This window comes from Girardinichthys multiradiatus, chromosome 6, assembly GCF_021462225.1.
Source record: "Girardinichthys multiradiatus isolate DD_20200921_A chromosome 6, DD_fGirMul_XY1, whole genome shotgun sequence".
In the NCBI taxonomy this organism is placed as follows: domain Eukaryota; kingdom Metazoa; phylum Chordata; class Actinopteri; order Cyprinodontiformes; family Goodeidae; genus Girardinichthys; species Girardinichthys multiradiatus.
Window position 1 is genome coordinate 38101195 of NC_061799.1, and position 26153 is coordinate 38127347.

General features: G+C 38.0%; 1 protein-coding gene across 3 annotated transcripts in view; it reads right to left on the bottom strand.

Annotated features, from left to right (window-relative positions):
* The window catches only part of cadm3 (cell adhesion molecule 3), a 188078-nt gene that overhangs the window by 55019 nt on the left and 106906 nt on the right, over positions 1-26153 (bottom strand). For all 3 annotated transcript variants that reach the window (XM_047368010.1, XM_047368008.1, XM_047368007.1), the window contains exons 4-5: positions 23600-23752; positions 12084-12221 (exon numbers count right to left, since the gene is read on the bottom strand). In XM_047368010.1, the coding sequence (XP_047223966.1) occupies positions 12084-12221; positions 23600-23752 (291 nt within the window). The remainder of the gene's footprint in view (positions 1-12083; positions 12222-23599; positions 23753-26153) is intronic.

Consider the following 26153-nt stretch of genomic DNA (forward strand, 5'->3'; position numbering starts at 1 on the left):
AAGCCAACTCACAATTCTTTAAGATGCAAGTCCAGGCCAAGTCTCATGTTTTTACGAGTCAATTCCAAGTAACGTTTCGAGTTTTTCCTCCCAAGTCTCCAGTGTGTTGGTCCAATTCCCAAGACAAGTCTCTAATGACTTAAACACCTTCCTATCCAATGCAATCCATCTAGCCTGTTGATAACACACTATTGTAGGTGAGGAATCCTATCCTCTATGTCCTTAGGTCGACTTTACCACATTAAACATTTAACAATTATTTCTTAATGTTTTAAAATGTATCAATTAATTGTCATGGTAGTGAATAGCTGTTAACCCCTAGGTTCACATGCCCCAGTCCTGTACTATATATTGCCATACATATAGGTTTGGAGGGGGTTGTTCTTCTCAATCTGGGATGCAAGATTTATAATTATCGCAAAGCCCTGTTCTAAATATATATTTGAAGCTTTAGTTCTCAAGTCTAGACTGTAAACTTGTTCCAAGGTACATGAAAAATTACAACATCATCAGTGAGGTGCGATATATTAAGTAAATGAGCGAGAATGTTGAATTTCTGATGAGATGTAATTAGTGCTTTGATCATTAATGATTCTAGTTCAACAAGATCACGTGATGTTGGAAGCAAGTTAAGTTTATTTTGTTCTGAAATCCCCTCAAGTCATTTCAGATAGTTCAGTTTAAGAGACTGGTCATTATGATGTTTCTGATGGTGCAACTGATTTCACCCCTGAGAAATCAGTTGCAGCATTTACCAGGAGAACATGTGCACCCCTTTCAAAGTTGCAGTCTGTTGCTTAATAAAAACCATAAATTTCACCCTTGATTACATGAGAAAAAAGATTCTTTTTGAATCTCAAGTCCCGGACCTTAAGTCCTAGTCAAGTTTTGTGTCTTGTTTGTGTAGCTTCAATATAAATCAGATCTAAGTCTCAGACTCGAGTTATCATTACTTTGTTTGGTGACCTTCACTCACTGTTTTTTTTTTTTCATTTATACACTCATCTCTTATCTGAATATGTAGCATATTACATTCATGTCTGCTTTCTGTTTTGGTACTTCAGTTGGTGGTAACATTTCTTGCCAGTAAATCTATTGTTTTCTTGTAACGTAATACAGACATTTAAAATGCAGATTTAAAATGAGACTTTTATGAGATATAGATATTTCAGTTTACATGGTTATAATGTATCATTGTTTATAAATATTCAATAGAATAAACAGTCATCCTAACTGTCTAAAATTATGACATAGATTTAATAATATTGTAAGTGATTATTGCCTTGACCAGATTTGATTTTCTAAAATTGAGCCTGATTTTTTTCTCTTTTAAAAGGCTTTGCAGTAACAGCCAAAACCAGACTTAATGAGAAATTTCAGCCCCCTTAATCTTACATCCTCCACTTGCATCCTTTATGTCTCCAGGCTATTTCAAGATATCCTCAAGGCTGCAAAAGAAGGTGTTACATAATAAATATTTAATTAAAGGAGTCCCTGAGGAGCTGCTGAGCAAAATTTATACATTTATTGTAACATCTTAAGTAAAACTGAAGATTCAGTATGATTTTATTACAAATGTAATTACAGATTTTTTTTCCTTTACATCTTTGAGACCTTTCCTGCTTCTCCGGTGCCTCCTCCTGCCATTTCTCCTTCATTTTACTTCTCCATACTGACACACGCCCACGTAACCTTCAACATCCTCCCCACATGCATTATGACAATTTGGGCTGGAATTCAGCTGCTGTGGGTTTAAGTGCCACCATAAATCCCCATTATCCCCAATCCAATACATCGATGTCACTAAATGATCCATAGCCCTTTCACACAGTACAACTAATACAGACTTCAAAGCTCTTAGCCTTTCATTCTTCTCAATTACTACTCCCTTTTACTCCACTTTCTTCTGCTCTCCATTCTCTCTCTCTCTCTCTCTCTCTCTCTCTATCTAAATCCTGTTTCTGGATTTTCTCTCTATTTCATCAGCCGTTACTCCGTCTTCTCCCCTCTATCCTGTTGCGCTCCCCCAGTCCCTGTCCCTCTTCTTTAAAATTGGTCCCCCTTTGCCTCATCGGCTCCCCTCCAAGTCAGCTCCTACTCAACCACAAAGATGCCTCACTTCTTCTTTAGTGGTTTTCTTAATTCCCCCTTATGCTGTCTCTCCCTGCCTTGCGCCGCTTTCTGCAGCTCTCACTCTTAGAATCCATGCAATAGCTCTGTCTATTTTTATGAACAAGCACGTGCACACACAGCTCTTTTGCTTCGGTTGCTCTGGCTGGTCTCTGTTCTCTCGTCAGCTCCTCACCATCACTTTCTTAAAACAGGCCATCGTGCTCTCTTTGGTGCTTTCTCTTTTCACACACACATACTCTAAATTGCAGTCACACTCATTCCCTTCTCTTTCCCTCCTATAGTCAAGGCTGTCAGAAATACACTGGAGAAAACCTTTCCTGTTTCCAACATCCAAGCAAAGTCACAAGATGTCTATAGAATGCAATTGCATGAATGATGAACAATGACAACACATTGACCTGTGGTGCTTCTCCGCCACGTAGCTAGAAATGAGCGCTGTGAATAATTATAACCTCTCCTTCACTACAGGTTTTGTGTTGAACCAAAAGGGGTTTATTTGTGTCAGTTAGTTTGTCATTCCAGCAGTAACTGATTGGTGTTGTGCAATGTCAGAACAGCTGGGTGAGGCCTAAACACACCATCATTCATATTAAGTTAATCCCCTCTATATCTCTCTTTGTGTGTATTTATTTCACTCTGTCCCTTCCTCTTTTTATAAAGGGGACATTCACCCGAATTCCCAAAAAATACTCTATGGATGTCTTTGTTACTTTAAATCCAGCCCTTCTAGTCATGATTAATGACCAGCTATGCATCTTCCAGCTGTCTTTTGGTTATTTCAGGTTGCACATATAATGCCTATGTGACTCTGAAAGCAACCTACAGTTATGGGTAAAAGTTTCCTACAATTGATACAGTCTAGAAAAAACTCACAGGTTACTGCATGATTCAGTAGATTGTAGAATGACCTTTAGCACCAATAGCTTGAAGCAGATGTTTTCTGGGTGATTTTATAAGTGTCTCATCTCATTTTTCTTTATAGAGCTCTTTTGAGGTGTGCTACCACATTGCAGTTAGGTTACAATGTGGATTTTGGCCTGGCTACTGAAACACCTTCCTTTTCTTCTTTTTCAGCTGTTCTTTTTCAGAATGGATAATTGATGATCCAGTTTAGGCGAAACTACTGCTGTCAGACAGATGGTTTTACTTTAAAATACTTTGGTAAACAATACAGTTTAAACTTGACTCAGTTACCTCAAATTGGGAAGGTGATCTGATTGGAAAAACAAGGCCAAATCATCCCTCCTCCACCAGAGTGCTTAACACTTGGTATGAGGTGTTATAGTATGTTGCATTTAGTTTTCCCCAAAAATGGCACTGTTCAACATTTCTACTTTGGTCCAAGCTGTTGTTCAACCGTCTGCACATTTTGAGATTCCTTCAGATGCAACTTTGTGAACCAACGTTTTCCTGCCTTATACTTTTAAAACCAAAGAGGCTTTCCGGCACCCATTCGAAACAGGCTATACTTGTTCAGAGGTTTTCTAACCATACTGACAAGACCTTTAACGTTCATCATGCCAACTGAGGGCTGTGGAGTCCGAGATGGAGCTCTCTATGTTTTTTTTTTCTTAAATCTCCACCGTCTGACTTTTTGGTGAATTTGCTGTGAGGTCCACTCCTGGAACGATTGTCAGTTGTTAAAATATTTCCAATAATCTTTCTGTTTGTAAAATGATAGACTGAAATGGTTTAGAAACAGCGTTATAACCCTTCCCAGACTGATGGGCAGCAACAATTCCTTCTCTAAGGTTATTGCTGATGTCTTTCCATCTTGCCATTGTGTTAACACACACCTATATGCTTTAGACCAGCAAACTGAACAAATCCGACTTTTATAGTGCTGATCACACTTTATGATGATCAATTAATCAAGTGCTTTAATTATCATCACATGGCTGCAACTTGTCCTTCTGCATCATATTGAAACAGCAAGGGTGTGCTTTCTTTTTCCAATGACTATAACACATGTCCTTGGTAATTTCAAAAATTTGCTACTAAATTGTCTTTTTGGGAATCTCCCAACAACATCAGATTCTGATGATCCAGAAGGCAGCAACATGTCCTGTGTTTGATCAACCAAAAAGGATACCTGTCACTCTATTACTCACTGACCTTCACCAGGTCCCATCAAATCCAAGTGACTAAAATTTGCTGTCAAAGTGAGCACCAGTAACCAAACCCTGTTGCAATGGGTTTAACTCTTCCTTGAGCAGTGAATTCCTCTCAGGGTTCAGCTTGTGCAAAGAGACACGGTCAAAACACTTTATATCTGTGTTGAAGTTATCGAATACGGTGAAGAAAAAAGGTGTCCCTTTCTGTAACTTTCAAAAAAATCTTGAACACTCATCTCGTAAGAGATCATTCCCCTTTATTGTAGTTCTAACCTTTTTGCCTTTCTCTATCAGTTCTAACTGTATTATCTTAGGTGTAGGATGCCAGGATCCATCACTGTGTAATATAAGGCAACTAACAAACTCACACAGTACAAGTCATTTATAATATCAGATATAATGCAATATTCTACACTGCAATCAGAGAGAAAATATTTAACATTTAATATCTGTGGTTAAAAAGGGTGAATGAAATATCTTTTATCCTACATATATCATGATTTTTTTAAAGTCCACAAGCAAAAAAAAGAAATATTAAAGATTTTCACGAGGGTCTTAAGACTTTACAGGAACAAGCACAGACAAACAAACACTTGTGGAAAAAAGCATGAGATGTAATTTTTGTGGCACTGAAGTAGAACTTTGTAAGCTTGATTTGTGATGTGCTTGGTCTGCAACAATGCTTAGGTAGGTGGCATGTGGATAAAACAGCATTCATGTGAATGAATGGTTGCAAGCTCTCCCAAAAAGAAAAACATTGCCTGGAACATTGCTCTGCCTCTGCAGGGTTTCCTCCTTCAAATCCTGCGTCCTTGCGCCAAGTACTCTCCATGTAAACAGCATTCACTGACCTGGCTATCCACATGAAAATTCACAGGTTAACAACCTTCCTGGCTATCAAAACCCTGACCAATTTGACCAATATTCTGGATGTTCGGATAATTTTCTAGAGTGGCTTTTAAAACTACACACCCTGGAGGAGGTGGTAAGGCGTATTGCGTCACTTCCTGTTTTCATTTTTGCACTCGGTGGATTGTTTGGTGTGTGAAGGTTTTCTCGATTTGAGATGATTTCTATTTGCTGACATCTCTGACCTATTCTAACACATAAGCATGTTTCTGACACCATAAGCATTTTCTGTTGCTCCACTTAATGTTTGGGGATCCTCTGTGTTTTACACAGATTTTCTCGAAGTGGTAAGCTGTCGTTAGCTTAGCGTTAGCTTTACCTCCACCATGGCTACCCATCCTGTTGTTCCTCCGTCTCTTCTGAGTCTCCTACTCTCTCCTGCTCTCTGTGTCAGATATTCAGTTACTCCTTTGCCTCCATTACTGATAATGGTACGTGTAATAAATGTAGCATTTGTGTAGCTTTGGAGGCAAGGGTGTCGGAATTGGAGGGCAGGCTCTGCGCTGTTGAAAAACTAGCAGATAGCCAAGGCCCCTTAGCGAGCACGCAGTTACTGAGGGCAGTGCTCCGTAACAGTCCTTCAGCAGAGCCCGCGCAGCCAGGACCTCAAGCCGGTTGGGTGGCAGTATGTAAAAAGGATAGTCCTAGATCCCAGCCCATGGGTCACCACCTGTGACCCATGGTCTGTGTTTCCAACAGATTTTCCCCACTTAGCAACACACCTGCTGAGAAGCCAACTCTGGTAATTGGCAGCTCCATAGTCAGAACTGTGGCACTAGAGAGACCAGCCACCATAGTTAAATGTTTTCCGGGGGCCAAAACGGGTGACATCAAATCATACTTGAAACTGCTCCTCGGGGACTCCTTTAATTAAATAAGTATAAGCGTAAATACTGTTGTTCACGCTGGTGGTAATGACACCCGATTACACCAATTAGACGTCACCAAAGTTAGTGTTGCTTCAGTGTGTACATTTGCCACAACAATGTCAGATTCCATAATTTTCTCTGGTCCCTTTCCTGATCTGACCAGTGACGACATGTTTAGCCGCATGCTGTCATTCAGCTGCTGGCTGTCTAGGTTGTGTCCTCAAAACGATGTGGGCTACAAAGATAATCGGTGAACATCTTGGGGAAAACCTGGTCTGATCCGGATAGAAGGCATCTGTCCCACTTTGGATAGAGCAGCTCTTCTTTCTAGGAATCTGGCCGAATATATTAGTTCTCATATTCTAGACTTGAAAACTGGCTCAGAGTTCATCTGCTTAGCTGTCTTTTTCTCCTAGATGAAGCCTTCTTTCCCATAGAGAGTACTACTGGATTAGTGCTTCTGTGCTGTTTTTGGGTCTCTGCTCTGTTCTCTGTCAAACCCCCATCGGTCGTGGCAAATGGCCGCTCACAGTGAGCCTCATTCTGCTGGGGGTTTCTTCCTGTTAAAAGGGAGTTTTTCCTCTCCACTGTCACTACATGCATGCTCAGTATGAGGGATTGCTGCAAAGTCAACGCCAGTGACTGTCCACTGTCTCTACATGCTCATCCGGGAGGAGTGAATGCTGCAAGTCACTGACTGGATGCAATCTGCTAGGTTTCCTTTTAATCAATTTGACTAATAAACTGAATGACTGCACCGTTTAAATTAATTGGAATGTATGTACCTGGTTTGAAACCTGTATAATTCCATTGAATTGACTTTGTAAAGTGACTTCAGGCGACATGTGTTGTGAAGTGGCGCTATATAAATAAACCTGAATTGAATTAAATTGTTAAAATCCCAGATTATAATAATAAAAAATGAGATTTTAATGAATTATTTCGAAGTTTTTCCACCTACAATGTGACATTTATCATGTTCAATTCAAGAAAAAGACAGTTATTACAAGAAAACAAAAATAGAAAAATAAAAAGCCAAAACAACCTGTTTGCATCAATGTGCACACTCAATGTGCATAAAATTATACTTTGTTGAAGCACTTTTTCGTTCAGTTTGAACATTTAGTTTTCTTGACCTCAAACCTTTCATTTATCATAGTGAATCTGATTAACTGCATGTAAAGTTCAGCTGGTCCTGCACGACAATAATAATTAATAATTTCTCTCTTTTACAAAAGTTACAAAAGATCAAAAGGTGTCAAAGGGAAGGTTAAAAAATACTAGAGCTTATATATTCACACCATGGCACAGTAAAGGTAGTCAGCAATTATTGGAGAAATATGTGATACTAAGGACATTACTGGACATTTCTCCAAAATTTATAAAGAGAATAGAAGCTGCCAAGAGGCTAACAGCATCTATATACCTGCATTAAAATCTGCCAAGTAGTGGTTCTACATGTGAAAACAATCCTCTTTATTCTCCATATGTTTTAACTGAAGCGTAAAATTAAAGATAGAGGCATTTTCTCCCAAACCTTGTGTGAGAACATGTTGTTTGATGAAACCAAATGTACACTTTTGAATCATTATTCCAAGTGCCGTATTTGTCACAAACACAACACTGCACATCACTAAAAGAACAATATACCTACAATGAAATATGCTGCTGACAGTATTCTTTTTTTTTTGTTCCGGGATAAACTCTTAGGTCAAGTTAGATAAAATTATGAATAGTTTGATTTACCAATCCACCTTGGCCCAAGACCTCCAGGTATCTGCTAGAAAGCAGAAGATGAAGAGGGGTTTTATGTTTCATTCTCATGGCGATTCAAAGCATACCTTAAAAATGACAAAAATATTTTCATGAGATGATAGTTAAAGATTTGGGACAGCCTAGCCAGAGTCCACAACTAAATATGGCATAAGCTCTGCAGCAACCTGAATAGGGCCATGGTCAAGAGACAATGTCATAAATTTGAAAATCTTCTGCAAGTTGAGTGGGCAAATATTGCTAAGTCAAGATGTAGGATGGTGATACACTGCTACCAAAGAAGACTGAAAGCTGAAATTGAATCAAAAATATAGTTACATAAAGTATTAGTTTAAGGATGTACACAATGAAACAACCAGGTGATTGCAACTTTTTCTAAACATTTTCATTTTTCATCTTTTATTTGAATGGTAAAGGATATATGTGACCTTAAATTTGATTTGATTTTCCACATCACAAAAATGTGTATTTTAGCAGGGCTTTGTACAGTTTTGTGAGCCATGTATCAGAATCAGTGCATCAGTGAGTCTAGGCTGTCAATTACCACGTTTTCCCTTTTCAGACCATTTTAGGTCCTCAGTAGAGGTGCACCCATCACAGTTGGTTGGCCACTTTCTGATCCCTCACTTTCTCTCAACCTTAATAAATTGCACAGAATTTTCTATATCCTTTAAATAGTTCTTACATCTCTGCTTCCTTTGATATCGTTTCTAAATTCTGATCCTGAAAATGGCTATGTTTGAGCCTTCATGGCTGAGTAATTGTGAAACATGTCGTTTACAGAAAAACATGATTGTGTTTGAGCATGGTGTATTCACTCATCAGAAACAGAATGAATATTTCAGTTTCCAACCGGCTGGTCATGGTCGAAGCTAAATATCTGCCATTTCTGTTTACCTTACTATTTTGGTGCTTCCCATTTCCTGACCTCAGCAGGCTAGAAAAGTCCCACCTGAGCTGCAGCTGTGAAAATGTTACATCTTATTTGTCTGAGCCATCACAATCTGGCCATGGTCGAAGGACCTCAGATCATTACAGCTGGCCTTGCAACAAATCAGCCTCAAGGACAGAATGTTTATATAATACCAGAAACTGTTGTCACAAGACAATCAATGTTTTCTCTTCACCTGTCAGTGGCCATAATGTTATATTTGGGTGATGAACATAAAAACTAGCATGTTATCTGCAACCCATGCACGCTCTGGCCTTGGATATGCTACACACCGTGCATGTTCCCCAAACATCAAACCTTTACTTTTTCATTTACAGAAAGGGCATGCTATGTTTTGCACTGGCATTAAATTATGCAGTGCAGATAGGTCTGAAGTAAATGAAATTCAAAGATAGCTACCAATTTGTTAGCTGATGCAGTCCAAATGAAAAATGAACTTTAGGTTAAGAGGAATTTGAAAAGTGCAAGGTGCAGTTAATGTTATAAAAAAACGTGTGGATTGCTTTAAAGCTTTAGTAAAACAGAACAAAATCCAACTCGTTTTGGTATTTTGGGTAAACTGAGTCTTTAAGCAGACTTCCAGCCTGTGTAAAAGGCACATTCCTCTTCACGCTGCTCTCTCATTTTTCTCTGTCTCCTGTTTTTAGTTTGCCTGTAACAAAAGGAGGAGATAATCTGTCCTCAGGCGGGCTGCTCTCCCATTCTTTCTTGTCTTTGTAGCTTTAGCCCATTCTTTTGAGTCTTTTCAATCCGTAATTATAACAGCACTGCCAAGGCATCTGGACAAAATGAGCATTTTTGCACAACAAAGAATAACTGTGGCATCTTTACATCAATACATCTTTATACGTTTATATTACTGTATTGTATTTCAATAATTACAATACAAAAAGACATAGAAAGGAATATTCAAACTAAACAGCATATTTTATGGAAAGTAGAATTTGGTGACAGAAAGAGGGCGCTGTTCTTGAAATGCAGAGCTAGAGGTCAATAGAGCTTCTTAAAAGGCAGATGGAGGAAGTAGTTAGAGGGCAGCAGAATTTACACTGCCAACATGTTTGGTCTGCTCACTAAAGCAAAGCAGAAAGCCTCTGAGTAATAAGGCAACAACTATTAAGGGGAACGTTTACAGGAAACATGGTGGTCATTTGGAAAGATGCCCCACTGCCAGTACCATAAGTGTGAGTCACAGCCGACCGATGGTAAACTCAATAATCTGTTTGCCTTTTAGAAAAGAAGGCCGCTTAATTTGTCTTCTCATGACATTCTCTCTTTGTTCCTTCTTCCCTCCTCATTCTCTTTCCGGCTCGTTTCTACCACTTATCCATCGCGGATAACCACTGAGCATGACTTCATGCAAAGCTCCCTCCATCTCTGTTTGGCCTTCTTCTCTGCCCTGCCTATTTCTGGAAAGCTTCTGTTGCTGTCCTTGCTTACATCCAACCTATTTGACCTTTCACATTTACAGATACAATGGCATTCCATGAATAAACTCCGCAAAACAGCCATTATATATGGTAAAAGCAAAACATGCCTTGCAAAATTATTCACACCACTTGAACGTATTGTGACATTATTGGGACTTTATGTGGTAGACCAACAAAGTAGTGTGTAATTGTGAAGAGGAATGAAAATTGTACATGTTCTTAAATAAAGAAAGGACCTTTGGGATAGTATCCTAGCAACATTTCACATCTAGAGACTCTTCTTTGTAAATTAGCTCAAACTCAGTCAGATTAGATGCAGAGTGTCTGTATATATCAGTTTTTCTTGCCACAGATTTTTAAATGGATTTAGGTCTGGACTTTGACTGGGTAATTCTAGCAGTCAGAATAAAAATATGCCCAGGTTTGTGCGCACAAACACAGAATTCGAGTTCGTTTCACTTTGCTCTCTATATTCAGACATTTATTTATAAATATATAAACTTGCTAAGAAGAAAATGCTGTTATCTAAAGCATTCCATTATAACTCTGGATCCTTAGGGTTGTTTTCCTGCTAGAAGGTGAACCTCTGGTCAAGTCTAAATATGTTTGCAGGCTCCACGATTTCTATTTGGATTGTCCTGTATTTTAGGTCCTCCTCCTTCCCATCAACTCTAAACAGCTTCCCTGTCCCTACAGAAAAGAAACATCCCTATCTTATAATGGTACCACCACCATGTTTCACCACAAGGCTGTTGTGGTCAGGGCGATGTGCGGTGTTAGTTTTCCTCCTCAAATAGCGTTTTGTATGTAGACCTAACGGTTCCAATTTGGTCTCAATTGATTTCTTTTACATGTTTGCTCTGTCTCTTCTTACGGACTTCTAATGGCTTTCTTTTAACAATGACTTTCTTCTTGCCACTTTCAACAAAGGCGACTAAGATTCATGACATATTTGATTAGTTGTTGTCGGGTCGACAGATACTCCTGTCGGAGCTGTGTTTCTCTGCAGCTCCTCCAGAGTTACCATAGACCTCCTGGGTACTTCTCAGATTAATACCCTGCTTGTTTTATCTGTCCTTTAAGGTGAACAGGTCTTGGTACCTTTGCAGCTGATTTGTACTCTTTCCATTTTCAGATGGTGGATTGAGCAGTGCTGTATGAGATGTTCCAGTGTGGGATATTATTCTATAACCTAAATCTGCTTTAAACTGCTCCACAACTTTATCCTTGACCTGTCTGCTGTGTCCCTTGGTCTTCATGGTGCTATTTGTTCACTAAGGTTCTCTAAAGGACCTTCAAGACCTTACAATTTATACACATTTCAGTTTAATGCACTACTTTGGTTGGTCTATCACAGACAATATCACAAACTCTAAAGGTTGTGGCTGTACCGTGACAAAATGTGAAAAAGTTCAAGAGGTGTAAATCGTGGACAGCTCTTTGAAACACACACATTTACAAGATCAAGAGTGACAAAAGAGAGGGGCATAGATCCAATCAGCATGTTTCCACTCTCACACAGACGAGCAGTATTCCCTCACACTTGGAGATAGACATTTGCAGGTTTAGGTCACATACAGAGATACAAAGCAATATGGCAAGGACACGATACACACACAGCATGGAGGGTTACACACACAATAAACCCATATCTGCACAGCTCAGTCACACACACATCACACTTGGAAACATTGTCACATAGACCATAATTACGGATACACAAGCAAAAGCCACATCATTCCATCCCTACAAAACCTCATTCTTTCCTGCACAAGGACACAAGTCCAAACCTCATAGTGTGCATAAAACTTGACTCCAACACACAACTGATTTACCTCAGTTTGTAAAATCTCACATAAACACATACGTGCATGCAAACAAACTAATTTCTGCCATCACTCACCTTGCACCTCCATGCCTCCTTTGTACCAGCGCAGCTTGGCGGGGGGCTTGCTGCCTGTGCTGGTGCAGGTAAGGGTGACTTTTTCGCCCTCTGGCACTGGATTTTCAAAGCCAGAGATCTGAGGTGTACCGGGCACACCTGGAGAGAGATAAAACAGCATAAATAGTTGGAGAGTAAGCAGAAGGGACAGGGAAAACTTTTGTGCTGCAGGGCTCACCTTGTAGCTAGAAACGGCAATAACTGAAGGCTTGTGGAAAAGCCTGCAACAACTGCTGCATATGTTTGCAGAGCTGTTGTGAATTGATTTAGGTAACAGCAAAAATGAACAGAAAGCTGTGACACAGCACCAACTTTATTATTGACAAGCTTAAATGTATTTGGATCAGGTAGAATTCAGCTAAGGAAAAATAATGATGCAGACCTGCAGTTGATTGTACCCAAAATGGTTAATGGCTGTGCACAGCAGCTCAAATGACCTTCCGAGGTATCATACCCACTGCCCAGACATATTAGTGTTTGTCACGCCTGGTGCACTAGAAGATTTCTCTATTTTGCTGACAAGAGACCAATTAAGGCTATACCGATAATGACTGTTTCCGTCTCAGAGGCAAAACTTGAAGTTACACTACGGATAAACCTCCTGGATAGGAGAGTGGGGTGACTGGTTGGGGTATTTACATGCAATTCCTTGAATGATCATATCTGAAATACCGAGGATTTATCCATTTTCCATCATTTTTAACTATCCATCTTTTAGCTATGTCTGGATATTCTGGACTGGTGGACAAAAAGCAATCCAGGCAGATGTTACTAAAAGCAAAGGCAGCCAACAGAAAACTATTAACTATTAACACTCACAAGGATAGTTCTAATATTACATAGGAGCTACCCAAATGAAATATTTTGAAACCCTAACCAACATACCTAATTACTTCTTTGCTTAAACCTATCCAAACACTGACTGAAAGCAACAACAGAAAATATGCTCTACGATCTAAAAGAGCAAACATAAACTACAAAAGCAGCATAAAAAGCTGAAAAGAACAGATCAATAAACCAAGGCTTACAGGAGTCAGGAGTTAACCAGACTCTCCTGATTAAAACTGCATTTGTTCCATCAAACTTTAATGCAATATAAAAGAGGTTGTTTTTATTCCTGTGATGCAAGGTTGAACACGTTCAGCATCCAAACAAAACAACATCTAAAAAGGTGACACTTGGTCAGGAGACCTTGAGACAACCGTAGGCTCAAGGAACCTATTGTGTCTTTGTTTGTGTGTAGCTAAACATTTTTATTGGAAAGCCTAATGTCCCTGTCACACTTCTGCCTTCCTGGCTTGTGCTACAATAATATACAAGGGTATGCATCTTTAAGGGGATAATGTTCCAGCATTGCCTTGCTATGCATCTCATACTATAGTATACAGTTATGTGAAAAAAACAGACACCCTGTTAAATATTCATTTTATTAAGAATAAAGAACTAAAAAATGTAGTTATTTTCCTGGAATGCTGTGTGTGATTTATGCCAAACATTTCCTCTATTCCGGTGTCCAGATAATTCAGTTTTACTACATCTTTGCAAAAACATTTAATCAATTTATTCAAGACGTCTTGACCTTTGTCAACGTTTTCTCTGGAAAACATGTGGCCTGGCCTACATGTTTGTCTTAAAGAACAAAGGTTTTCAGGGCGTGGCACAGAGGATGGAGGAAGAACGTGTGCCCCATATACAGAGGCTACGTGTGCTTGATGCAGCTGTCCAGAGTTGATTCCCTACCCTAGGACCTTTGCTGCATGTCTTCCCCACTTCTCCCTCTGTCCATATACTGTAAATACAAGGCCATTAGTGCCACAAAATATCCTCAAAGCAAATATACCATGAAAGGTAAACTTGTGCTGTGTCCTTCTGATTGCACAGGCACAGACGTCCATATCAACAGTGGCAAGACACTTGCCTTTGGTGCCATGATGACATTTTAGGGTTTCTGGAGAATTCTTTCAGCATACTGCGGTCTGCTGTCAGAATGAACTTATTTGGAAAGCCAGACCTGGGCATGATGGGCATTGTTTTGTTATGTTCTCCACTTGTAAACTATTCTCTGTGCAGTGGAACAGCTTTCAAATTATTTTGAGTCCTCTTTAAATCCTTTACCAGACTAAGCTGCTACAATCTTCTTTCACACACTGTTTCTTTCTTCATACCGTCCAGTTTCATTGAAAGGACCTAAGGTTTCACAAAATATGCTTGATTTTTTCACAATTAATGATAGGTCCTTTCTACTCCCTACTCCATGTATGAGGGAGGCCTCATGCAGGGGTCACCACAGCAAGTAAATACAACCTGCACACAGACTTGGCAAGATTTGTACGCTGAACCCAAGACGCCAAAAGCAAAATTAAACGATAAAAGAGTGAAGAAAACAATCTGAAAAATATTTGCTGCAGTGTATAACACTCAAGTCTAATTGGCATGGGGCAGTTTACAATATTACAGTATAGTAAACTTTCCAAAATGTTGCAGTTTAAAAACCACAAAATGTTTCACTATATCATTCCTACAGTTAAAACTCATTTAACTAATTTAATGAGAGGGAAGAGTTTTTTTCACAATTCAGCACTCCCACCTGTTTCTCTTCAACCCGCCACATGTTTCTGGCTGAAATAAGGCTGCTGCACATCCCTTAAATACAAGAAAGACAGATATTTGGAAATCTTTCCTGTCATGGAAAACACAGATAGCCATGAACCTAAAGGAGCATCACCCATTTTCCTCACTGAGGTATTGCTGTTTTAAACAGCAGTTGCAAAGTTATAAGTGGCTTGCCCGTTAGGTGGCCAACTACTGACAGCCAGACTAATTAAGCAGCTAATATCAGCTTGTTACACATTTAATATTACTTTAGTCAAGTTTATTTATATAGCACTTCTCAGCAACAAGGCACTCAAAGCGTTGTACATGAGGAAAAACATTGCAATGATACAGAAAATCAAACAGAAAACAAATCAAATGGGAGTTTACTGGTAAGAGTTGGTTCTAATCCAGTCTTTCTAATAGAGGTAATTAGATCATTAGAGTCCTCTGTGGTAAGAAAAGGTTTTAGTAAAAGCAAGAGTGAAAATATATTTTTTGTGCAAATAAGCAACACAATTATTACTATTAAGCTGATTTTCATTCCATATAGATTTATTTACAACCATGCATTGAAACCAAATTAACAATATGAAATATATAGTACACAATTAGTAACTGTTAATAGTAAATGTTTTAGAATTTTTCCACAAACTTTAGTTTCAGTACTATGAAACTGGCATGTTTTATACTCTGGGGTATCATGCCATGAGAACCTTTAAGTGGATCTTCTTAAGAGGGATATTTAATGTTTATGCTGAGGTGAAGTTCATCAAGAAAATACTGCAGTTAATTAAACTGTCAAAAAGCTTTAAGTAACAAAGGCAAAAATACCAGGTTCTCAAAATAGACTGTTCAACATTTTGCAAATAGAAATATTCAATTAAGCAAAAACTACAACTTGCTTTAACATTTACTGGAATGAATTCAAGAGTACAACTCTCGGTCTGTCAGTACTGAAAACAATCCATTAAAATAAGGAGCTGGAGGAACAGATATTGCTGTTTCCATTTCTAAAGAAGTCCTCAGACTAATTCATATTTCACTGGGAAAATGACATGACTTGGTTTAATCAGAATGATTTAGTCCAGAATCTTATAACAGGCTGCAAAATCTACTTTGTATTAAAATTCACATGGAAATTTTACAATAACAATAGAAGTACACTCTTTCCATGTTCAATCTCTTTTCTTTAATCATAAACTAAAAGAGGTCAGGTGCCGCAAAGCCTTTCAGTCTTGTGACAAACTTGAAATGCTAACCACCTTTTTTAGTAAGACTTGAATACAAAATGGAAGCTTAAAGAAGCTCCCAAAAGGATACTATTGAAAATAAAATCCTTCATGAACTTAACAATCCTGCAGTACTTGTGGCACTCATATTAAGTAGTCTAACATTTGGAGAGAAGTCCCCGACTGGCAGACGGCAGTCTGGTGAGATGTTCATAGGAATGCAATTTACTCTATGAGAAGAATAATATTGTCAAATGCCATTTCTAGAATTTATATCAGTCTAATAAACAGTATCATGTTGGTTCTCCAGGTTGGTTCAAATAATCACACAAACTATATATTTGGCGGAGGTGAGGAAATCCAGTTCTTAAAATCCAGGGTGTTATTTACAGTGCCTCGCTAACAACCACTGAACTTACCACAAATGTATCATGTTACAACCAAACTTCAATTGATCTAGTCAATGGAAATTAGAAACATGGTTTTTAAAATATTGTACAATTAATGTGAAGTCTGACATGCATTTGTATTTGCCCCCACAAACCTGGTGTGTACAGGGCCACACTCTTCTTACTAATTCAGTGACCTCTGAAGGGAATTGATCGCACTGATATATATTTAGAGGCTTTAGAGTAAAAATGGCTGAATACATATACACATCACATGTTTCTGAGTTTTATTTGCAAAAGATGTTGAAAATGCAAAAAAAAAAAAAATTTTACTTCCACTTCACTGTACTACTTTGTTTAGGTCTATCACATAAAATCCCAGTATAACATTGAGATTTGTTCAAAATGTCCAATGGATATGAACTATTTTGTAAGGAAGAACATCTTTGATTTAACTCGTTTGTTCTTTAGAGGCAATACTGATGCCTCCGATGATGGGCCAGAGTAAGATGGAAAAAGAGGTCAAACAAAAATCAGAGGCCAAGGGAAACATCAAAACTCCTTTTGTCAAACCAAAATTTCATGCTGCATTTTTCTTTCCCAATTATGTTTCTTTCCAAATGTAGTCAAGACACATTTTTGCTTAATTACTTCACTTAAAGCACTAGTTAAACCAAAAATACCAAAGGCAGTGAGCATAATCCACACATCCTGCCTGCCAAATATTTTAGTAGGCCCCTTCATTACTGCCATTATAGTTTAAGGGATAAGGAGAAAACTTTCTAAACTCCATCTGTAGTCATTGTAGGCAGCACTTTCTCCAAGTGCTGGCAGAGTTTTCTGTCATTCTGCTTTTTAAATAATGAACATTCGTCTGCCATTTACTTGCAAACTGCCATCTTGTGCATTAAGGCAGGAAAGAGAGTGATGGATATACTATGTATAGAAAAAAATATATAGATAAAACATTACAGCAAGATCGGATTGGACAGGGAGGAAGAGGTCGATAAATGTGTGAGCAATGCAAGAAGGAATGCCAAGAAGGAGCAATAAAGATTCTTTTCATTGACGGATGGATGGACAGATGGATGGACGGATGAAAGTATGGAAAGATGGATGGATGGACAGAAGGACCGATGTACAGATGGATGGACAGTTGGATGGATGGACGGACGGAAGTACGGAAGTATGGACGGAAGTACGGATGGATGGATGGATGGATGGATGGATGGATGGATGGATGGATGGATGGATGGATGGACAGAAGTGCGGATGGATGGATGGATGGATGGATGGACGGATGGATGGATGGATGAATGGTTTTAGTTGATTTTTATAACATAAAAAAAAAACGCAGCCTTGTTTCCAAAGGCAGAGTAATAAAATTAATTAACTTAAGTAAATATAAATATTAATTATTGCATACTTTTTAATTTTTAAATCCAAATATTTTGGTAAACAAAGGAAAAATTACAAAAACATATCCATGCTTAAACTAAAGTATGTATTTGTTATTTTTTTAAATCACGTTCTTCCTATTTCGCTCAGATTGAACTTCAACAGGTCGTTCCCACCACAAAAGTAACTTTATTTATAGTATTTATTATTGATGGCATCTCAGAGTGCATTAGAGTAACTGTTATACGAGATAATAACATCAAATTGTTATTTTAGATGACTGTTAGCATACATGACGGAAGGCATTGAGTTACTGCCATTTAAATGGTTGATATGGTTTTGGTGTTAATAAGCAACTGAATGGGCGTTCTGGGTAAAGTAGTCACTGTTTTAGGTGTTTTTTATTTCTATTTTTTAAGGGATTTTACTTCCATGCAGCCATAGTTACATGCAATATTTTAAAGTGGCATTACGATCTACTGCCTTTTGCAGGTCTTTAAAAGTTTTTTTCTACCACTCAAATTTGTAAAGTAACAATTTACAAAGTGCCGAAAGATCAAATCTGATCATTCGGCACTTTGCTTTGATCAGCCTGTTACAAAAATATTAAATACTAAAACAAACAATACTAAAAACTACAAACATAAAAAAGATGACAACATTTCTCAGACAGAAATTTGTATTTTAGGACAAACAAGGAGAATTTCCTTGTTGAAGCTCCAAAGAGCCATTAGCAGAAACCCTTATTATTTAAATTTAAGGCCTACATCATTTACAACAAATAACCTAGGTAAATTAACTTACTTAATAACTAATGCATAACTTATGTAATAAATTAGCTTAAAAGGTTTTATTTTACTAACTCAAATCATCGTGACCTCTGCTTTTACAACTAGGTTACCCAACTTTAAAACCTTTTAAAGACAAAAGGCATTGTTTCAATAAAGTCCACTTTTTAAGATAGAAATGCACCAAGCAGGCCTGCTGAGCAATGTGCTGTGAAGTGGCAGCAGGGGCAAGATGCACCATATTTTGGTTATAACAATTATAATAACCACTCTTTTTTTTGCCAAAGACTAAAATCTCTGATTTCAAGCCAAACCATTTGAAATATACATTTTACATTTAAAAAATATTAAGAAAACTTTTAAAAGCTATAGCTTTGTCTGGCCTATTAGAAACAAAGTATAAAGGAATGATAGGTGATTTACAACGTATGCACAGAACTGTATGTTGCAATCAAAATGCCATATTCAAGTAACCCTAGATGCTGCATGGCGTAATCAGTTCTTTTATCATGTAAACCTTTTCACTTTAACATTTCACATGTTTATGCTAGGCTTTTTTAAATATTATTCACTTATTACTGGCTTCTCAATTGTATTTAATGTGTGTTCAAAGCAATGTTGCTTATTAGAATGCTTCTTTGATATTAATTCTTCATCACTGCAGAGATACTAAAAAGGGCTACAATATAACCAAGGTGCACATCGAAAAACTACAAACGTGGTCCATTTTTAACGTAGAACTATTTCGTGTTGTGCGCTGTGTGCGGAAGCTCCCTCGTAGAAAAGTAACATTGAATATTAATGAAGGAATAATACAGCACAAATAGAACTGGTCAGAGAAGCCCTGTTGAGAGTCCTTCCCCTGTACAGCGAAAGAGAATAAAGCTCCTATAAATTATTCTCAGGACACAGCACAGACATGACACAGATTTTACACTCACCGACAGTCATTTAAAACTAGCCGTACTCAGCAGTTGTGTCCTGATGTGTAATTGTGTGCGCAGGAGTCAAACCATTCACGTCAAAACAAGGTTAAAACACACACAAACAAACGGCGTTCTGCCAAAACCCTCTATTTCACTGTTCGATTTTCCCATAGAGATTTGTGTGTTTTCAGCATTTTAGTATACATTTTTAATGGGCCAGTTCTCTCTCGGGGGTCATGAAATATTTAAGAAACGCAGAATACAGTGTCACAGCTGTCAACTACGGTGAATAAAGAAAAAAGCTTGAATCCCAATTACACAATTACAGGAATATTAAATGAAACTGGAGTGGTTTTGGAGAAAATTTTAAATAGCTTAAGCAAACCAGGCTTCACTCCTGACACTTCTTACAAAACAGCATTTTAACATTTTATTTGGCTACTACTCCCGATGCTGTCCGGGGCAACTACATTTAACTCCCGTCATTATACCCTGCACCACCGCCAAACAACATGAATAAAAACACACAGCTTGTACAAGGATGCTTCTGCCGATCCCTAATGACTGACGCTAAATTTGAGGACAAGCCCTTTGGCTTCTTTCAAGTAAAAGAACAGCTGTGCAAACCTAAGCCAACCCGCTCCACCCTTAATGTCTAAATTCTAGCATCTCTTGTTTTCTACTAAGAACATTTTCCAAGAAAAGGAGGCAGTAATCTTTGGCAGCTCTGGTTGTCATCCAGGAATTTCTTGGCTAATTATGGAGCAGAAAAAAGAAAAAGAAAAAAATGGAAAGTACAGACGAAACTTTATATACTTAAAAATAAACTTGCAGTTTCAAACATGCATCTTCTTCATACAAAAGGTTAATGAAGAAAGCCTGTTTTTGGGATTAGCACAGAAAATAATACAATACATTTAAAGGACACTTCAACTAAAGAAAAAATTTAACACATTTTTCTTGGTAAATATAATTCCAATGTGATGATTTACATAAAATTTACACCAACTGTGAGTAAAAACCCAGATAATCCACATATATAGAGAAATCTAAACCAATAAAACATGTACAACAATGCAGACTGACAAGGAATAGGTTTTGAACATACTTACTGAAATATATTTAATCATAAGCAATGTTATCACAGTGTTTTTAATGATAAGGGTTGAAAGGCTTAACAGAGCTCTTTGCTTTTACCCATTATGGCATGCTTCTTAATGGGTAAAATGGGTAAAAAAAAACCTTGGCAGTGAAAATCTTTTTTTTTAGAAGAATAAACTGATTGATATTGATGTGCTCTTATAGAGAGGACTACTTTCTAAATACCGACAGATTTTACATATTTTCTGGGTTTGTTTTCCTCATGTTTTTAATACTGATTTCCAGTGTCATTCCACTGTATTACACAACTTAATTCATGGAGTAATTTTGTTTGATTTCTTTGTATGTGTGGATAACTGGGGTTATTACCGAGATGTGCTATGAATTTAACATCAGTGGAGGTGAATTAGAGATGGAAAACATACAGGTGTTAAATATATTTTCCCCATCGCAGCAGTCTGAAAGCATTGTAGCTTGTCTTTTACAGTTTTGGTCACTCCAAAACGTTGTAGGTTAAAAAAAAGAACCATCTGTTCCATTGGCCATGTCACTGGTGAGTTGCTGGTTCGAACCCCCTCTCTGTCTGTCTCAGTCGTTGCATCCTTGGGCAAGACACTTCACCTGCCTTGCTTGCTGATGGTGGTCAGAGGGCTCGGTGGCGCCGATTGTATGGCAGCCTTACTTCTGTCAGTCTGCCCAAGGACACTTATGGCTACAGAGTACATTGTCAGAGTATCAATGTGTGTATGAATAGGTGACTGATTGTAGTGTAAAGTGGATAAAGCACTATACAAGTGCAGGCCCTTTACCATTTGACAGCAAATGGTTTAAAAAATGTTCTCTGAACTACCTTTAGCCTACAGAAGGAAATTGTGGCTATGTGATTCTAATAAATAAAATGTACCTTTATCAGGGTGCTCAAAGTTGTTTTAATTTGCCTGTTCGGTTCAACAGTGGTAAAATATTTTCATGAGTCAGCTTTTTGTCCTAGAGATTGATGGAAAACTCACAATTTCGACAAAATCAAGATTTATTTTTTTAACCAAGCAGTTTTGGACTTCAGACACTTTTCTGATGCTTTTAATTTTTAATTGACAAGGGCTTCTTCGGTTACTGCCAGTTTTCGAAGATGCAGAAACAACTGCTAATCATTTTGTCACTCAGCCATTTTGTACTGCAATTTTGGTTGTTTGGTACCCAATTTTCTGGTGTATAAAAAGATACCCTTGTCCACAGGATATTTTGTACAGATTATACTTCAATTTGTACTCACCCTGGAAACGTTTTGTACCATTTTGACCACTTCCAAGGCGTAATGTAAAACATTAGGAAATAATATACCCTTGAATTGATTTATATGTTAGGCTTGAACATTTTTATGATTATTTATCCCCACAATTCATCAACATAATACATTTCCCAAAGGAATAAACTGCTATTTGGCAACATGTAGACAAAAAATATATTAGTGCAAAAATAAATTAGCGAAGTGGCAAATTGACCAAGGATGGTTCAAAACATTAGCCTGCCCAGAAAATGTTGGCTATAAACAAGCCCACTGCAGCTTTCCTGGCAATACTAGCTGTTTTTTGCTTTCCAACACCAAGTCTCCATTGTGGTTGTACTTTAAAGCTATTAGCTGTTGCATTATAGCTTATGTTTTATCGTCATCCCGAAGTAAAACAATAAAATGCAGCCAGTAAAAAACGCTGCAGAGTAACAAAAACAACTTTACAAATCAAAAATTGATACTAGAAAGACCATTTGTGTGTGTGTGTGTGTGTGTGTGTGTGTGTGTGTGTGTGTGTGCGCGTGTGCGCGTGTTGGTGGGGGCAATTAGCCCAATGTCCAATCAGCAGCCACGCTGCCATGGTGACTGCAATTTATTGCCTGCTACAGGGACGCATCACAAATAGGTAATAACATCCATCTCTCCTAGGATGAGTGGAACTGCTTTATCTCCACCAGTGAGTTATGTGAGGTCGTAGCCTTGCGCAGAGGTTAACAACATAAACAAGGATCAGCATCAAACTAGAAGGCTAGGCAGACCTGAAACAATGCAGTGCAGTCAGGAAAAGTTGAGTTTCCTGAGATAAGTTTTCAGTACGTCTAATGCATTGTTGAAAGCAGTTTAATAACCATGAAATTATCTAAGCCTGATTAGGTTGCATCATGTGGGCCTCGGTGTTTTTGCATGGACTTAAACATCAGGACATGTTTGGCTTAACTGCTATGATATCTGGAATTCTTCCTAGAACTTTATGGAAGCTCAGCACTAAACAGCCAAAATAACAATACTTTGCCTAATGGATACTTGCTGTTTTCCCTTGCAAGTTGCAAAAACAAAGGACCTAAGTAGGGACAAACTAAATTTGGCTCTGAAACTATGCGGGGTAAATATCCCAGCAGTGCATCAAACTTTTGTAACCGGAACAGTCTTTGTTTTCACCCTGCTGTCCGAGAAAAGTAATTTCTTTGTAAAATTATCAGGAACAACAGGACCGCTGCAGAAAAAATGAAAAAGGTGCCAAAAGCCTCAAGTCATACATTTGAATTTATCACAATCCAACAGGCGTATGAGAGAAATTAACGTAGACTGCCATCATGCTGGTTTGTACAAATGTTAGCCAGTCTCAAAAGGAGATTGATGACTGACAAGGTGAGCTAGATTGTTATACTGCAAAGGAACAAAAATTCAGACAAACATTTTCAGAATACTTCATCTTGGGATCTAGTTCAGACACCTCAATATGAGCTTCCCAGAGAGGAATTACCAAGATGGACAGACGACTGACAGCTCTGAGTACTACCAGAATGCAAAAAGAGAAAAGAATCCTAAAAATCCCACTTAATCCTGAAAGCATTTTTATAAGACACACACCTTTCATTTCTCCTTTTGCTTGAGTTGATATTAAAATATGCCAGACACACAGCTGCAGGGTTTATTTTAAGCCTGCATTGAAAAGTTACAACTTCCAAATCGAGATGACAGTTCCTCTGTCAGTGTGCACCGTGGCGAAAACCATGCTGTGTACTGTTTGCCTGACCCACCTAGAACGGTGACAGTCGCCCGGGCCGTGCGGACTGGCATGGTGAAGATGGAGCAGGTGTACTCGCCCTCGTCAGACAGCTGCACGTCGGAGATGTTGATGGAAAGCTCTGTTGGTGTTGAGCGGTGCAGCTGGATGCGGTTATCTCTCAGGGCTGAACACAAATAAGAACAGGATATCAATAATTAGAAATTGGCTTTATACATTTTTTTTGGAAGATTTAAGAGCTGTAATGTAAGCATATCCTTTGTTGGATTTTTTTCTATTATTTTAATCTGTAGATGTTTAGCTTTTTTCCCCAAAATGTCAAATGAACAAGTTGTTTTTTAAATTTTTATTTGTAGCAGCAGCAGTTTTCATTAAATAGGCTGTAAAGGAAACCAAAACAGTTAAGACTGAACAACTTTTTAAAATAAACATGATGTGCAGCAGAACAGAAAACCTTGTAGCTCTTTTAAACACCCAAGAGAGTCTGCTAACCTGACTCCCATAGGACAGACTATTCTGCAGCCTTGGACTAAAGTCATCAAACACACAGTCCCCCCATTTCTCAATTTAGGGCAAATAACAACTAACAGATTACATTCATAACACATGAGAAGTCTATCAGAAATTAAGCATGATGCCTAAAAAACACCTGAATTTAGAGCTTTAGAGGCTTAAGAGACAGAGCCATGTCAAATAATTAGTTTAGATATTTTCTTTTGCAGATTTTATACTCAGTTCTAAGTCAATTCTAATTTAATCAAAAGTAAACAAACATGAATATCATGTCTTATTGTTTAAAAAAACAACATAAGATTCTTATTTTTGCTATGTTGTGTATCTGTCCATCTATTTTCTACACCTGCATTTCATTGCACGATCCCTGGGGACTGATGCCTATCTCCAGCAGTCATAAGTACACAAAGTAACTCAATTTATGTTTTAAACAACTCAAAGAAGACATGTAAGATTTTAGAATATATTGTTCCAAGGATAAGGAAGAGTGTAGAGGCTCTACAGGTGGGACTAATATCAGATATTGGTATCAGACTTAAAACTCAAAAATGTCTTGCTGCAAGTCTTATGTTGGCTGAGTTTAGTTTGACAATTAAAGTTTAGACCCCTATCACACTGTAGCACATGCAATTTGTCCTCTCGCCAAATTAGGCTTTCACATATTTATTTTCTACACGCAACCACCCAAAGATGCCATATGTACATCGCAAATATGTCACTGCTTCTGAATCTATGCAAGTGCTATTTAAATGTCGATGCAATGATCCAATAATGACATGTAGTGCTATGCAGACACTCTGTCTGCACTGATGAAGATTAATCAATGAGTAAATATTTAATTACACCAATCCACTAAATTTTGACTCCTAATGTTTCTTGTCCTGATAGAGTGTGTATCATAGGTAACACAGATACTTTATAGATGTGACATGAAATTATTATTTACCAAATGCCCTTTATTTCTTCATGTTTAGGTCCATATTTTTAGAAATACCAACATAAAGGTCAGGATGAGAAACAGTGTGAGCAGCTTCACAACAGAAGAAATGTTGCACACTCAGAAGATACATTATATTTAGGATTCTCTTAAATAGTGCACTAATATATGTTTCATTACAAGAACAGATGTTTTTGAGGTTTGCCAGCTTGTTCAAAGGGCAGCTTGTTACGGGCTGCTGTAAATCTGCTGCATTATCCTAATTGCCAGTCCTCTGGATTAGCATGATCCTGTGGGAGGATGTTTTATTGTTGAGACAAAGTAAATACAAAACACCTGTCTGATGTGTTTTCTGCAAACATTTATAGTATTAAAAGTTATATTTGTTTATATTTACATTAATAATAACTGAGTGACAGAACTGCAGAGACACTCGAAGATCTGCAGACAAGATACAACTAGCTCTACCAGACATCAGGTAAAGGTTTATTTTACACTTTTAAGCTTTCGACATCTATCTGTCGTGGGACATGCATGTATGGAACTTTTTTCAGCTTGTTTGAAGACTTTGACATAATGTATGAACGTTTACAATCTACAAAATACAGAGAGAGAGACTTGTTGCAATTACTATCAAAGTACACTGTTCATGTGCTTAAGTAAGTTGTCAAAAAATGTCACCATCATATGTTCTGGAGTTCATTTTTCTAAAATAGTCAATTCTGTTGAGCAGTTTGGTGTTACTTTTCTCAGTTTTATACTTTTGGGGTCATCCATTTTGGTCGGATAGACCGACTTGGCTGCGCAGTTCGACATGCACAGCTCAGCTTTCGCCGCAGCAATAGACATCATAGCTGATGTCATCGGAACTATAAAAAGCTGAAGAAGCAAAGTTTTCGCCACCATTTCCAGCGTGTCTCATGGGACGACACAACGGAGGCGCATACCTGGAGCAACAGAAGCTCACAGGCGAGTTACCTTTTCCTCCACACGGCCATTCCTGGAAGAGCTTGAAAGCTGGAATTCTGTTTGATACAAGAAGGTCAGGAGATTCATAACCAATCAAAGACCCCGCTGACACCCGGCGCAGGTGAAAACCCACAAAGGTTTGTGTCCA